We start from the raw sequence: 13,966 nt of genomic DNA, 5'->3' as shown, positions 1-13,966 counted from the left end.
CCTAAAGAGGAAACTGAGGATTCTGCCTCTGTGGTGGGCGGGGGGGAAGCATGTCAGAAATCGAAGCAGATATATAGCAGGCATGGCTGGCTTTACACCAGCTCCATGCCTCACTTCTGTCAGAGGGGTCATGTTGTGGGCAGGTAGGGGCAGGGGAAGATGCTCCTGAGTCAGAGCCAGAGAGCAATGCACTCTGCTGATCTCCAGCATGGTAGTGCTAATCCTTTGTCTAATTCACAGAGGAAGGAATGGCCGTGTGATTACGCACTTGATGGCGATTCAGGAATTTCGGGGTCAGTTCCCAGTTCTGCCACAGACTTCCCGTACAACCTTGGACAAACCATTATGTTCCCTCAGTTGTAAAATCAGTCTGATATCCTTCCTCTCACTTGTCCCTCTGGCTGCCATATCTAGAGCATAAGCTCTTCACCGCAGGAACTGTCTCTTACTGTGTGTGTACACAGCTCCTAGCACAGTGGGGCACTGATCTCACTTGGGGCCTCTAGGTGCTTCAGGAATCTTCATCATCATCATTTATAAAGGAAACATTAAAAATATTAGTGCTTAGTTGTATTATTATTACTCCCTTAAATTTATCTTTGGCAAGAACTTAACTTTCCTTCATTGACTCAACTCAAGTGCCTTGTTCCACACTTTTACGCTTCCATTGTGCTAATCTGATCACCAAATACATCTGCAATAACTGAAAAATGGCTGGGGCTATTTTTAAAATGTTTCCAGCTAGTAGTAAGGCACAGAAAACAGTGGACAATAGAGCTCCATGTTAACTGCTAAAGTTCACTATTGACTAGATTTGCAGATAATAATCTATAGTGTTCTGATTTTGTACAACCTTTTGGTAAATTCATTTTCCCTTCACCTTTTTCCCATCACAGTTCAGCTACAAAAATGTGTTCAATTTAGCAGAATGAGCATAGAAAATACAGGAACAAGCAGTAGATCAAAAGGGAAATAAGAGGGTTAAAAAATTCAAAAGTGACAGTGAATTTGGTTTGGTTGCTAGAACAGCAGAAGGGATCTATAACTGGTTCTGTTCTTGATTCAATGTGTGACCTTGGACAAATCACATAGACTAACATTTTTAATCTTGGGTGCCTAGAGTTAAGTACCTCACATCCCAATCCCACAACTTGTTCTGTGTGTATAGGCCCTGTGACCACACAGAAGTCAATGGGGATTCACAGGATCCAGTCACAAGAAACAAGCTGCAGGATTGGGGCCATAGACTGTATTTAGGCCCCTAAATAAAAGTATCTTGATTTTCAGGGGTACTAGTACCTGCAACTCCTGTCTGAACTCAGATGGAGTTAGGTGACCAGATGAGAGGAAGAAAAGATCGGGACACATGGTGGGGAGGTCACCGGTGAAGGGGAAAAAAAAGAGTACCGCGAAATATCAGGACAAATTGCGTCCTGACCAAAGATCGGTTGGGACGTGGGACAAACGCCTAAACATCGGGACATCTGGTCACCCTAAGTGGAGCTGTGAATTCTCATTACCTCTGAAAATCAGGCTACTTTTATTAAAGGTGCCTAAAATATGGGTTTTGGTGCTTAACTCTGGGTGCTCAAATCTGAAAATTTTGGCCACAGTTTGCTCCACAGGGTTATGAAGTATAAGGAATTAATGTCTGTTCAGTTCTCTGAGATCTTCAAATGACTGCACTAGAGAAATATCACTATTAAATACTCATTATCTATATATCTATACACATGACCATGAGTACACATACATGAACTATGCTCTTCAAGCTGCCTCTTCTTTAACCCTAAATCAGAATTATATTGCTCCCCACCCAATGGTAGAAACCAGTCACATCTCTCTTCCTGTATTCTTATGCAAGGCAACTTCTCCCTGGCCTGCAAAAAACATGCCTTGAAATGCTGACTTATATGTGATTATATATAATAAATACAAAAGAGTTATAGAATGGCCTGTAAACCTGATATGGCAGACTGAACAGGGAGATGGGCCTTACCTGCAGCCTCTTTCTCCTAACGCTTGGGTCATCTTTATCCACCCTTTTGGACACACCACTTTGGGGGCCACAGCACAGGAGGTGCAAGGTGTAGCCAAGGTGAACATCGTCTTGACATTGCAATGCATGGATTTTAACTTAAAAAAATAAAGCATTAAATTGTTACCTTTAGTCACTGATCTCATCTTCCCCCACTATCTCCCCACCCTGAGGACCCTGATTTACACTGGGAATTTCATCAAGGGGGGCCAGCAGGCAGTGTAGCTACTTTACTGCAAACCACAAATGCAGACAGGCTAAACCATGACTTTACACTGGTAGCAGCTTACTTCTGCTTGGATCTGGGTTAAGGTGCACCAGTGCAAATACAGATATTCTAGTGGCTGACTCCAAGACCTGACTCTAACCTTATTTTCTTTTACTAGAGTAACAAATGTCAGTGGGTAACGTTCCTTATTGTGCAACAAAGATGAGATCAGATGCTGACTTGCTTCTCTTTATAAATAATTGATCTATTTTTTCCAGCCCATAGAGGCTCCCGTCACAATCAGAGCCCCATTGTGCTAGGTGGGCACAAACACAAGGCACTGCTGCAAAGAGCTTACAAACTAAATAGAGAAGACAAAGAATGGAAGGGGGAAAAGGTGTGAAGTAATTTGCCCAAGGCCATGCTGCAGGACAATGGGAGAGCCAGGAACTGGACCCAGTTTTTCAGAGTCCCAGTCCAGTGCTCTGCCTACTAGAACACAATGCACTCCTGTTTTGCTCAACTTGATTCAGGCCTGAGAGAAGTCTCCACAAAGTACTGTCACCAACAGGACTGATTCATCCATGGTCTTTGTGGCATGTTCGAATTATTGACAGCCCACTCAAAAAGAAATGACACTATAATCCATCCTACCCACTCTGCTGAGACTCTGCCCTGCTAGTGATGGCATAGGCTGGTTTGGAGAGTAGGTCTGAGGCCTGCATGGATAGAGTGGAATTCATGGCCTGCATCTGCAGAGTAGGAGCTCTGATTCTCATCGGGGGGAGGGGGGGGAGAATATGGAAGGTCCCAGTCTGTACAGAAAGGGCAGAGTGGTGCATAGTGGAATGGTGAACAGGGTAACAGTGTTCTTTATAGACTGTATATGGAAAACAAGGTATGATAAAGCAGCAGCAATGGCTTGAGCCTGGGACTGTACAACAGAAGACCTGAGTTCCAGTTCTGACACTGTTTCACTGGGTGGCCTTGAGCAAGTTACTTATGCTCTCTATTCCTTAGTTTCCCCATCTACCTCCCCTCCTTCACAAGTGAGGTGGCAATGTTTCATTCATTAATGTTTCTAGGGCACCTTGCAAAGCGTGGCTGGAAGGCATGACAGAAATACAGTATACATTAGATTCCTTGTTCACTGCACTTTCCAGACAGAGTCCCTCCAATTTTGCATTGCACCTGCCTTTGATCTGTTTAATAAAAGAGCCACCTGAAGCTTGGGCATTTGAATGCCCTTTCAGTGCTCTGCCTCCTCCTAAACCATGCCTTTTTAGATGGACGGCCATCCCTAGCTCCCTTTACTAATAGCCTTAAAGTCTCTCCTTCCACTGCCAACCCTTCTCTATTGTTTGGTAGAGGGCTGCCCTTCCACAACTCAGCCACTAGAGAACAAGATTCCTACATGTCTCATGCAACTTCTAATTTTATAGGCTAGTTTATTCCTCTGTCAGCAGGAGACAAGAAACGCAGTGGCAGCAGACACTTTGTAATATGAATTAACATGCCTTCTATCCTACTGAAATGGCTAATCACCACCACAGAGCTGAGAAAACCAGTCTAAATAAAGCCACATGCACATTCCTCTCAATGCTGCTAAATGTAAAAACTGAACTGGATGTATGAACCAAAAGAAAATCTGTCTAAGGGAAAACATTTCATATTACTCATATGGACACTGCCAAGAAACAGGTTTCAAACAATTTTCTTCCTGTTGCATGAAGGTGCTCAGATATAACGGTGAACAGGGTAGGGTATTCACCTAGATAGATCTAATTACACACCTACATAGCACTCACAAACTCTACAATAACTAATCAATAAGTCCACTATCTGGCACTTACACACAGCTCTACAACAAACCAGTGTGCAGGCAATGAAGGGATTTGTTTGTTTATTTGGTAAGGAGAGAGATTTCAACTGCAAGTTATTAAGGGTTTATTGTAAAATCTTACCATTTTTTAAAACCTGTGAGCAATGACAGACAATCCTTTGACAGTGAAGAAGCCATTGTTTGTTCATTCACTGAGACAGCTGCACTGTTTGATATGAATAAACACTGCTGTACAGATCAGCATGCAGCTAGTTTACTGCTACCTCCTCAAGCTCTCCTGGGCAGGTTTGGGATTGGATTCTGGACTGAGTTTTGCTTCTGTTGGGTGTTAAACAGGGTATCTTCTCAGTCTCTCTGAGAAGAATGAAGGCTCATCACTTAAATCTCACATTGGGCACAATGTCAACCTTAACCGTTTTCAAGTCAACTTTTCAACAGCTGCAGTTTAGAAATACTTTTAGAAAACACTGAGGAAATTCTACAAGGCACTTTAGGGCTCAGTCCTACCAGGGGAAAGTCCCCCTGACACCAGTGAAGTAAGTGGGAGTCGAGGATGCTCAGCCTCTTAGAGGATTAGGCCCGCAGTCCTCATGCTGCTTTTGTATCCTCTTTGCATTTAGTGCTGATAATGCGTAAATCAAAGTTTACTTAAGATCCAAGCAAAACTCCATATCCTTAATTTTACATATACAATACAGACTATAGATATTACATACACACAGAGGAAAGGTAGCAGATTGTTTTAAAGCTTAATTAGGGAGGTGATTCAACATATAACTAAATTCACACTGAAGTGTGTGTGTGTGTGTGTGTCCTTCAGTAACACAGCCACCATCTAAAAATGAGTAATTATCCTACGATCATTTAACTGCAAAATAAAGACTTGCGAACTTACCTTCTGACTCTGCCCTTCAACTGTGGAAATGAACCATGCTGATAAGAAAGAAAACAGTAACCCAGGAGGATGCATTTTCATGCTTTTACAGATGGGACCCTTTTCTTGAAGGGGTGGTTGATGTAGAGGATGCAATTTCAGTAAGATAAGACCGCCTACTAAGAAACAGATCCAAGAAAAAACAGAGGTTGAACATAAACAGGGAGAAAACACTTTTGCACTCTGGATCTCCTATTCCAAAGTATACAGAAATGATTCTGCTACTTTTAACGTCAAAAATGAGTCAACAACAGCTTTTTTTCCTCTCTTTCTTTTTTTAAACACACACACACACAAAACCCTGTGGGTAGAAGGTTTACTGAAAACAGGAACATCTACGGATTTCCTCCCACATATCAGTTCAAAACAGATGGAAGGAAATCCTTAGTTTTGAACTGATTGGAATGAAATATGTTAACTATATCCTTAACTGGAGGCAAACCCAAGAGACAAACATATACAGGAGAATCTGGATGGCAAATCAATTTCATTTCATTGCTGATAGTACAATCAAGCCAACTAAAAAACACCATCCATCCATTGCCTGTTGCAGCAGATATTTATTTGTTCTATAAGGCAAATCTTTGCAGATGGTCTATATGATACTTAAGATAACAAATATTGCCTATAAAGCAAAATTGGCCCCTTTGTTGGGGTTTTATGTTTATTTAAAATGGATGAGTTGCTCAACAAGAAGAGTGTTACATTTAGCATACCAGCTTCTCTGCGGGTGACAGCAAAATATAAAAATTATTTTCTAAACACGTTACTGGTAGCTAAAATAATTCAGGGAGAATGTTTTTCAACACTTGGAGTAATCAAGCCCTTAAATTTAAGAGACGTGCTTGTCCTTGCATTGAGTTTGCAACTGAATATCTCTTGCTGGTGGCAGTAGAGAAAATTAAGAAGATTTACAATGTTTGATGGCGCTTTATCTACAAAGGTTGCCAATAGCATTCACTTTATTTAGTGGTGTTAGGAATTGTCCAAACAGCACTTAGCTGTAAATACTATTAGACCATGATGATAGTGACTAAGTATATTAATAGGTTTATTTAGACGTTTCAAATGTGTGTATAAGCAAATCAGTCATTTTTAGAATTTATTTGTGCGTATATCTAGATGAACACAGTGTATTAATTTTTAATACTTATATAGCACTTTGCATGCATATATATATATATATACACACACACACCCCGCATGTATTAATACACAGTACTTGGCATACACATTCCCAACAACAAAGTACATAAAAACATAACAGGAAAATAATAGGCACTATACTTACTAATGCTCTTAATTGTAGTCTACCTCTTCTCCCATCTAACAGAGAGATACAGGCTGACGAACAGCGATGTTATATATCTCACAGCAACAGGAAGCAAACAAGGCCTGTATAAAAAGTCCCAGCCCCGCAACTCACTTCCAGCTTGATCAGACGATTCAGCCCATTTGTCCCTTTGAGGCATTCTAATGCAACTGCAATCCTGGGAAAAGGGCCATGCAGGCAGCATATCACTATGGAACACACCTGGGTAGACCCAGCCTCTGGTCCATACCAGAGTGAAGTACAGATCAGTGGAGAGGCGTCAGGTGCCAGCACAGTCACCACAGGGCCTGGTGTTCAAAAGGATTGAGTTGGGATAGAGTGATGGGAGAAGAAAAACTGATATTCAAGAGAGGGGAAAGGGAAGGTCATGCATCTGATCTTCTCTTTTCCAAGCATCAAATACTCCCAGACCAGCTCCACTTCAGCCATCATCTCTCAGGCACCATACCCACCCCAATCCAGCCACCTTCTCAATTGCAAATTTTTCATTGGCTTCCATAGTGAAAAGCACCAGCAACCTAAAGAGCTTCCCAGCAGGGAAAACTTCCCTCACCTCTCTTTCCTCACGAAAAACAATGCCTCCCATCATGAGCATTGGCCCAGGCAGGCCCCAACCTATTGACCCTCCTGCATCTCCCAATGGAAAAACTTCCTGATTGGCCTACCCTCCCCTTTGTGAAAAGCCTCCCCTTGATAATAGAGAGACAAGTGCCTAACTTTGCTGTGGAAACAGCCCAGCTACCCACAGCAACAATATCCTAAGCTCACCACTGATAACTCCTTTGGATAGGCTGTAGATCAGAGCAATAGAACAGGTAGGGTAGTTGCAATATATAAAATACATTATCTGCTAAAATACTTGGGCTCTGTTTACCACCACACTACTGCAATATGCCAGTCAAGAAATCGAAGGTCTAAATCTATGTACCCCAAGTCATGTTACTAGTCTTTAGTCATGTGCATAGACTTCTCCTTATCATTAATAATTTTCTGTGAGAGTAAGGTTTGCAGGAACAAGTCCAAAGCTCTCTATTTATAATCCCCATTACGTATAGCTGAATTTATTCACAGCATATAAAAAAAAAAATCACTAAAAAGTTTGACCACACAAGTGATCATTCAGAAATCCAGCACAAATTATTAAAGCTGGTCAGAGTTATAAAGAATGAGGAAGTCACTCATTATAAACAAATCAAGGCAGTGTGGAATGAAAATTTACATATTCAAATTGCTGTTACACCGCACAATAGTTGAACAGCAACATTCTTCTGTCTGCCTCTGATTTGAGATTTAGGCTTACTCAGCAAATGGCTACATTACACATGGCCAAAGCAGGAATTCAGTACAATGCAATTGTTGGAACTGTGGTATGGTTAAGGCTAACCTGCTACCAGTGTCGTGGAAATGTGCTCATGTTCATACATTTTGGGAGTTGGAGGGTAAGAGCAGTGTAAGAACAGATATGGTAATCTTGCTGGATCTTACACTTTAAGAGGGGACTTTGACAATTTATAACATTGGTACTTCCTATATAAATTCTCAGAGAAGTCCTTAAGAGCTGCCTTGGCAGCAAGAGATACTCCCAAACTGTGGCCCACAGACCACCCATGGTGAGCAGAGTATGTGAGCTGGCTGGTCACATGGCGACCAGATTTTTAAGTGCTCAGCATCCACAGCTGAGGGATAGATTTTCAAGAGAGCCAAGCTCTTACTGAGGGACCTAAAGAAGGGCCAGATTTCCAAAAAACATCAGCACACAGTAGTTCCTAACGTGACAATGATGGCCAGATTTTCAGAAGTGCTCGGCACCTAAAGTGTCACAGACACAAAAGGTGAAACAAGGACCAATCTTAGGGTTTTAGATTGTTATCACCGTAATATCTGACTTACTGTAAGGAATTATACCTTGAGTTATAGATATCATGGTGCCAACTGTTATGCCTTCTTATCAGAGCATACTTCAGTTAAGACAAAAGTTAGAGGAGGATACACAATCTAAAATGAACACTGAGCAGTTCCATTTTACAGCGACAGGGCATAAAATAAGAGATTATTTCTTTAAACCAGACAACGTTGCTGCCTCTTAGTGGAACACGCAGTTTACTCCAATTATTATTCCAGCAACCTGTGTGAAAACTTGCAGTCCTAATGAAGAGAAAACTTTAGCTACTTGTTACTGCAGGAGTTGGAACAATATAAACAGCTACAGTAACTTGCAGGACTGACCAAAACCCAGAAGTGTGAACAGGGTCAGAAATCTTTTGCCCTGGCTTTCTGGATGACCAGTAGTAATTTCCATCAGATAGCAGTCTCTGCCCCAGTTCATAGTGGATAGAAGCCAGCATCATTCCAAGTGCTCTCTTACCTGTCACTTTTATGGGCAGTCTGACCAAAGAGGCCAACAACTGAATAAAACAGAATATTGGCAGGGCAAATTTGCATTACTGCTGCATGTACTGCTCCTGTGATATGAGTAACAAAGTCTCTGCCTGTAGTAATTTCTATATGGCACCTTCCATCGGGGCTCAACTGACCACACCTGCAAAAAGCATGTTAATCGAACCAACCAACCAGCATTAGTGATGGGAGACATCCTTTGCCCCATCCAGCCTGAGAGATTGCAGGTGGACTCTGGTTGTGTGAAGACAACAATAATTTCAACTGTCAGTTTACTCTTAACAGCAGCCAACTCAATCACTGCTAATTCCATTGCTGGAGCTATTAAAATAATCCACCAAAGGTATAGACAGACACCTAAATGTCTTTGCAAGCAAATGCCTCAGGAAAATGCACAGTATTAAATAAAATGAATTTATTACAAATTCTGAGATTCATCATAGAGTTCAGCAACTTGTTATCCAGAAAAGATAATGGAAATATCTGGGAGATGTGCTAAGAAAGAAACCAGATCATCTGCCATGACAGACCTGCCTTTGTGCAGCTGAAGGAACATATAAAAGGGGCCAACTGAGAGAACCCCTCCATCAAACAGTGCTTAGAAAAGAAAAATGCATGGGACTTGACATCAAAGACATAGAAAGGGTAGCCCATGAGGGACAATGGTGGCATTTTACAATGGACTTGGGAGAGCTGGGTTCAAGTTCAGTCTCTATCACAGACTTCCTGTACAGGTCATTTAATCTACTTGGTGACTCACCTCACACAATGGGGTAACACTTCCCTACCTTCCAAGGGTATTGTGAGGATAACATGGGAGTTAAGCACCTAAATTCCTTTGAGGATCTTGGCCTTAATAAGTCAGGTGCTTAAAAACAAGAGTGATGAGAGCCACATAAATATATCAATAGATAGATGAGGGTTCTCAACTCTCATTGACTTCAGTAGGAGATAAGAATGCTCAATACCCCTAAGGTTGTGAGCAACTACATTCGGAGGCCCTTGATATTTATCCTACAGGCTCTCTCTCAGCCACCCATCTAATTTGTCTTATCCACAACTGCATGAACCAAACAAGCTGAGTGGTATAACTGCTGGGAAGGCAACTGCTGTTGACATTTGTTTTGTAAATACAGTAAACGTAGAGTTCATGGGTTTTAGTCAAGTAACTGAATGCATCCCAGTTGGAAAGTAAATTTTTCTAACAAAGGCAAGATATGTAGCAATGTCTACTAACCCTCCACATACCCTCAGCCATTTGTATTTGGAAACAGTGGGTCACCAGTCTTCTTTCTGTAGTGTTTGCAGTCACAGCTAGCTTGGGCAATTTCCTGCTATTGAAATCTTTTGTTTACACAGTCTTGATTGAAATGAGAGACACAAATGATTTACCATCCACTCTATCACACCATGTGGCTTTGGGCGGGGGGAGGGGGGGGATTGAAAATTCTTTTAAATCTGTGGAAAGAAACAAACACCCTCATTATGCTCTTTGGAAGAACGAAAATTTATTTGCTCAGAATTATATAAATGCCTAGATGACTATGGAACTGAAAAAGTAAGTTAAGGGGTACAACCAGCCAAGCCACAAGTACTATATAGGAGAACAGGGCCTACTCTACCACAGAAGCAGAACAAAGTTCCTAAAGGCAGCAAAATTCCTTTGTATTGGTTGCCAGAGCAGAGAGTGATTCCGCAAGGGATGCATTTTCTTCTTGGGCAGGTTGGAAGGGGCAGGCATTCAACAGTCTGCTTAGGACAGCAAAAAAGAGAAGTCGCACAGTGACTTGGAGAGAGGGTTTATCTCTCTTTCACACACACTCACAAAACAACTGCCATATTCCAAGCAGCTGACTAGTGTCTGGGTTGACCTCCATCTCGAGAGCAAAAAGTTGCTGAGCGACTCAGGAGGATATTATCTAGGTTCACATCCTGTTAATTCAAGTAGTTCAGGAGCAACATGGCATTTGCAATAGAAATACTGGCAAGTGACTGCTGTCTACTCTAGGCTACTTCTCCCTATGGCCTACATCCAGGTCTTTCACACGCACACTAAAATCTCTCTCTGCTCTAATGGGTGCCAGCCACATGTTCCCTTCTAACAGCTTCACTTTGCTGCCTTTCTAACCTACTAGGTAATGTCATGAGGCTGGGATTTTCGAAGAAGTCCAAGAAAGTTAGACAACTCTCACGGAAATTCAATGGGACTCCTTTAGGCTGCTTTGAAAACCCCAGCTCAAGCAACCACCAGCTCAAGCCAGCATGAGATGCTAGTTTACTCTATTCCCTTACTGTAGTGCAGATCCCCATGACTGTGCTATATGATAATGACTTGGCATGGAGACACCTGATAAGGCTAAGATCATGTGTAGCTGAACCATAACCAAATACCAGCACCTCCCCATACTCTGTATGTTGCCCCCGATAGCTAATGACTGACACATCAAACTCTTTGTATCATCTTTATTTAAATATTTTCTAATAAACTTTTACATCTGGCTGAAGTGGCAGCAAGTGGTTTGCCATGGATTCAGCTGAAACAAACCTAAGAGACTATGGTTCAGCTGCTTGGCTCATGCTAGAAGTGCAGCTGAGAATAGCATGGACGAATTGAAACACTAACTTCCAGGAGAACATCTCTACCTTGCAATCTCAGTTCGAGCTGGTCAACGCGAGAAGGGTAGAGGAATATCACATTTAACATTCAAGTTTCCAAAAGCTCTGGTCTCACAAGAACTCACAGAGCATTTAAGTAGCTATGGGCTCGCTCTCTCTCCTTGGGGGAGTCTGCAAATCTCCTTTGAACCCTGCCCCACATTTTTACGTTCCCCCCACTTTTTGCTTGTCCATTACAGTAATCCTCTCCTGAATAGACAGCTTTACATCACTGTCCCACCATGCATCTACTTGAGGCCTGGATTGCTAGCAGGCAATACACAGTGCTCCATCAGTCTCAGCCTGCTTTGAAGCATCCTAGCTAGTGTTAGGGATATGGGGGTAGAAACCGCAACCCTGAAGAGTTTAAACTTTCAAGGGGGCATGGTAAATAGCTCAACACACATGCAAATACCAGCCTAGTAGTTACATTAGATCTGCTGCTATTAGAAGCGATTAAGCAGACCATGCATAGCATAGGTCCAAGAGACATTTTAAAAACATTATTGCAGGAACTGAACAATTACCTTACAGGATCAGACCAGAAGTCCACGTAGCTCAGCATCCTGTCTCTGACAGCGGCCAGTGGAAGAACCTCGCAGGAAGCAGATGTGGGAGATATTTTGCCTCTGACATAGATCTCATCTTGATCTCTAATAAAAATCGCTTTAAGCTCTGAAGCATGAGGTTTTATATCCCTTCCTAAATTTTTATCATGCCAGCTCTGGATACTCTTATTACTCATATAAATGTTCGTCCCTTTACGAATCTTGCTAAATTTGCAGTCTCAATAACTTCCTATGATGAGCTCCACCTTCTAACAATATGGTATATGAAAGTATTTATCAGTTTAATTTGCCACCTTTTAATTTAATTGACTGTCCCCTTGTGTTATGAGACAGAACCGATGGTCCTAACGTGCCTTCTCTAGACCAGTGGTTTTCAAACTGTGGGTCGTGACCCAGTACTGGGTCGTCGAATGTAAGGCACTGGTCACAGAGGTTCTGGTCAGCACCGCCAACCAGGCCGTTAAAAATTCTGTTGGCAGTGCTGACAGCTAGTTCTACCTGTTCTGACCCTGTGCTGCGCCCTGGAAGTGGCCAGCAGCAGGTCTGGCTCCTAGGCAGGGGGGCCATGGGGTTTCGCACACTGGCCAATGGGAGCTGTGGGGGGTGGGGCAGTGCCTGCAGGGAAGAGCCATGAGGAGCTGTACCTGTTGCTGGCCACTTCCGGGGTGCTGGCTGTTTCTGGGGCACAGCACGTCCACGGCGCCAGGACAGGCAGGAAGCCTGCTTACCTTAGCACCACTGCTGTGCAACTGACCAGGAGCCACACAAAGTAACCCTGCACACCAATCCCTGCCCCAGCCCAGAGCCCCCACAAACCAGAGCCCCTTCCTGCATTCCAAACCCATGATCCCCAGCCCCACCTGAGCCCATATCCCCAGCCTAGAGCCCTGACCCATGCTGCACCCCAACCCCCTGTCCCAGCCCTGGGTCCTCCCCAAACCCAGAGACCCCCTCCTGCACCCCAAGCCCCTCATCCCCAGCCCCATCCGAGCCTGCACTCCAACCCAAATCCCTGACCCCATCTCACACCCCAACCCCCGCCCCAGCTGTGGGAGCCCCCTCCCACACCCTGAACCCCTCATTCCTGGCCCCACCCCACCCCACTCAAGCCCTCACCCCTGCACCCCAACTCTCTGCTCCAGTCCTGAGACTCTCCCATATCCCAAACTCTCATCCCCAGCTCCACTGGGTCATGGGCATCAACAATTTTCTTCAACTGGGTAGCCAGAAAAAACTGCTGGTTTGAAAACCGCTGCTCAAGATCATTCGTTATTCTATATATTTTATCATATTCCATCTTAATTTATTTTCTTTCTAAAGTAAACAACTAAAGATTAATACCAAAGATTCAGTTAATTCATCAGATAGAAATTTAAACAAAAAGGGCAAAGGGCTGGAGTTTTATTTTAATTCTCCCAACAGTTTGTTATACAGAAATCTGCATCTAAGTTGACAAGAACAGGAAAACAAGTAAAAGAGGGGCTGATTATTATATAAACACACACATATCCAGGCAGCATGGTCAGCTACAATGGTGCGCACACACTATAAAAGTAGATATGGTACAGGTGGGAAGTTACGGGGACATAACCAGCACCGTAAAATTTCATCCTGAAACAGGGGAGACAAAGTTGAGATCAGGACAATCTGGATTATTTTCCTTCAGTCACATGTGTTCAAAAGAAGATTCATTTAGATGCATCCTTTTACAACTATAATAAATAGGGGATGTTAAAAATGTAGGGCCAGATCCTCATTTGGTGTAAACCAATATGGTTTGGTTGAGTTCACTGGTGGTACAGTAATTTACACCAGCTGTGGATCCAGCCTATATAGTTTAGGTAAGATGGTCTTGGGAAGCCATTTTTCTTCAGAACTGGGTAAATCTTTTACTTATACATTTGTGCTCTCATAACTTGTACCGCCAATCTGAAGACTGTCTCAGAAGCATAGCAAGTGGTACATACTACAGTAGAATTATGGTAAAAA

General features: G+C 42.8%; 1 protein-coding gene across 1 annotated transcript in view; it reads right to left on the bottom strand.

Moving 5' to 3' along the window:
- STAB1 (stabilin 1) overlaps positions 1-5,265 on the bottom strand; it is a 124,302-nt gene extending 119,037 nt beyond the window's left edge. Inside the window, 3 exon segments of the mRNA XM_032805834.2 lie at positions 2,000-2,136; positions 4,985-5,098; positions 5,100-5,265. Of these exon segments, the coding sequence (XP_032661725.1) occupies positions 2,000-2,136; positions 4,985-5,098; positions 5,100-5,180 (332 nt within the window). The 5' untranslated portion in view covers positions 5,181-5,265.
- Between the last annotated feature and the right edge of the window lie 8,701 nt (positions 5,266-13,966).

The sequence above is a fragment of the Chelonoidis abingdonii genome, chromosome 16 (genome assembly GCF_003597395.2).
Source record: "Chelonoidis abingdonii isolate Lonesome George chromosome 16, CheloAbing_2.0, whole genome shotgun sequence".
Classification (NCBI taxonomy): domain Eukaryota; kingdom Metazoa; phylum Chordata; order Testudines; family Testudinidae; genus Chelonoidis; species Chelonoidis abingdonii.
Note: the sequence above shows the minus strand (reverse complement) of the source record. Positions and strands in the feature narration are given on the sequence as shown.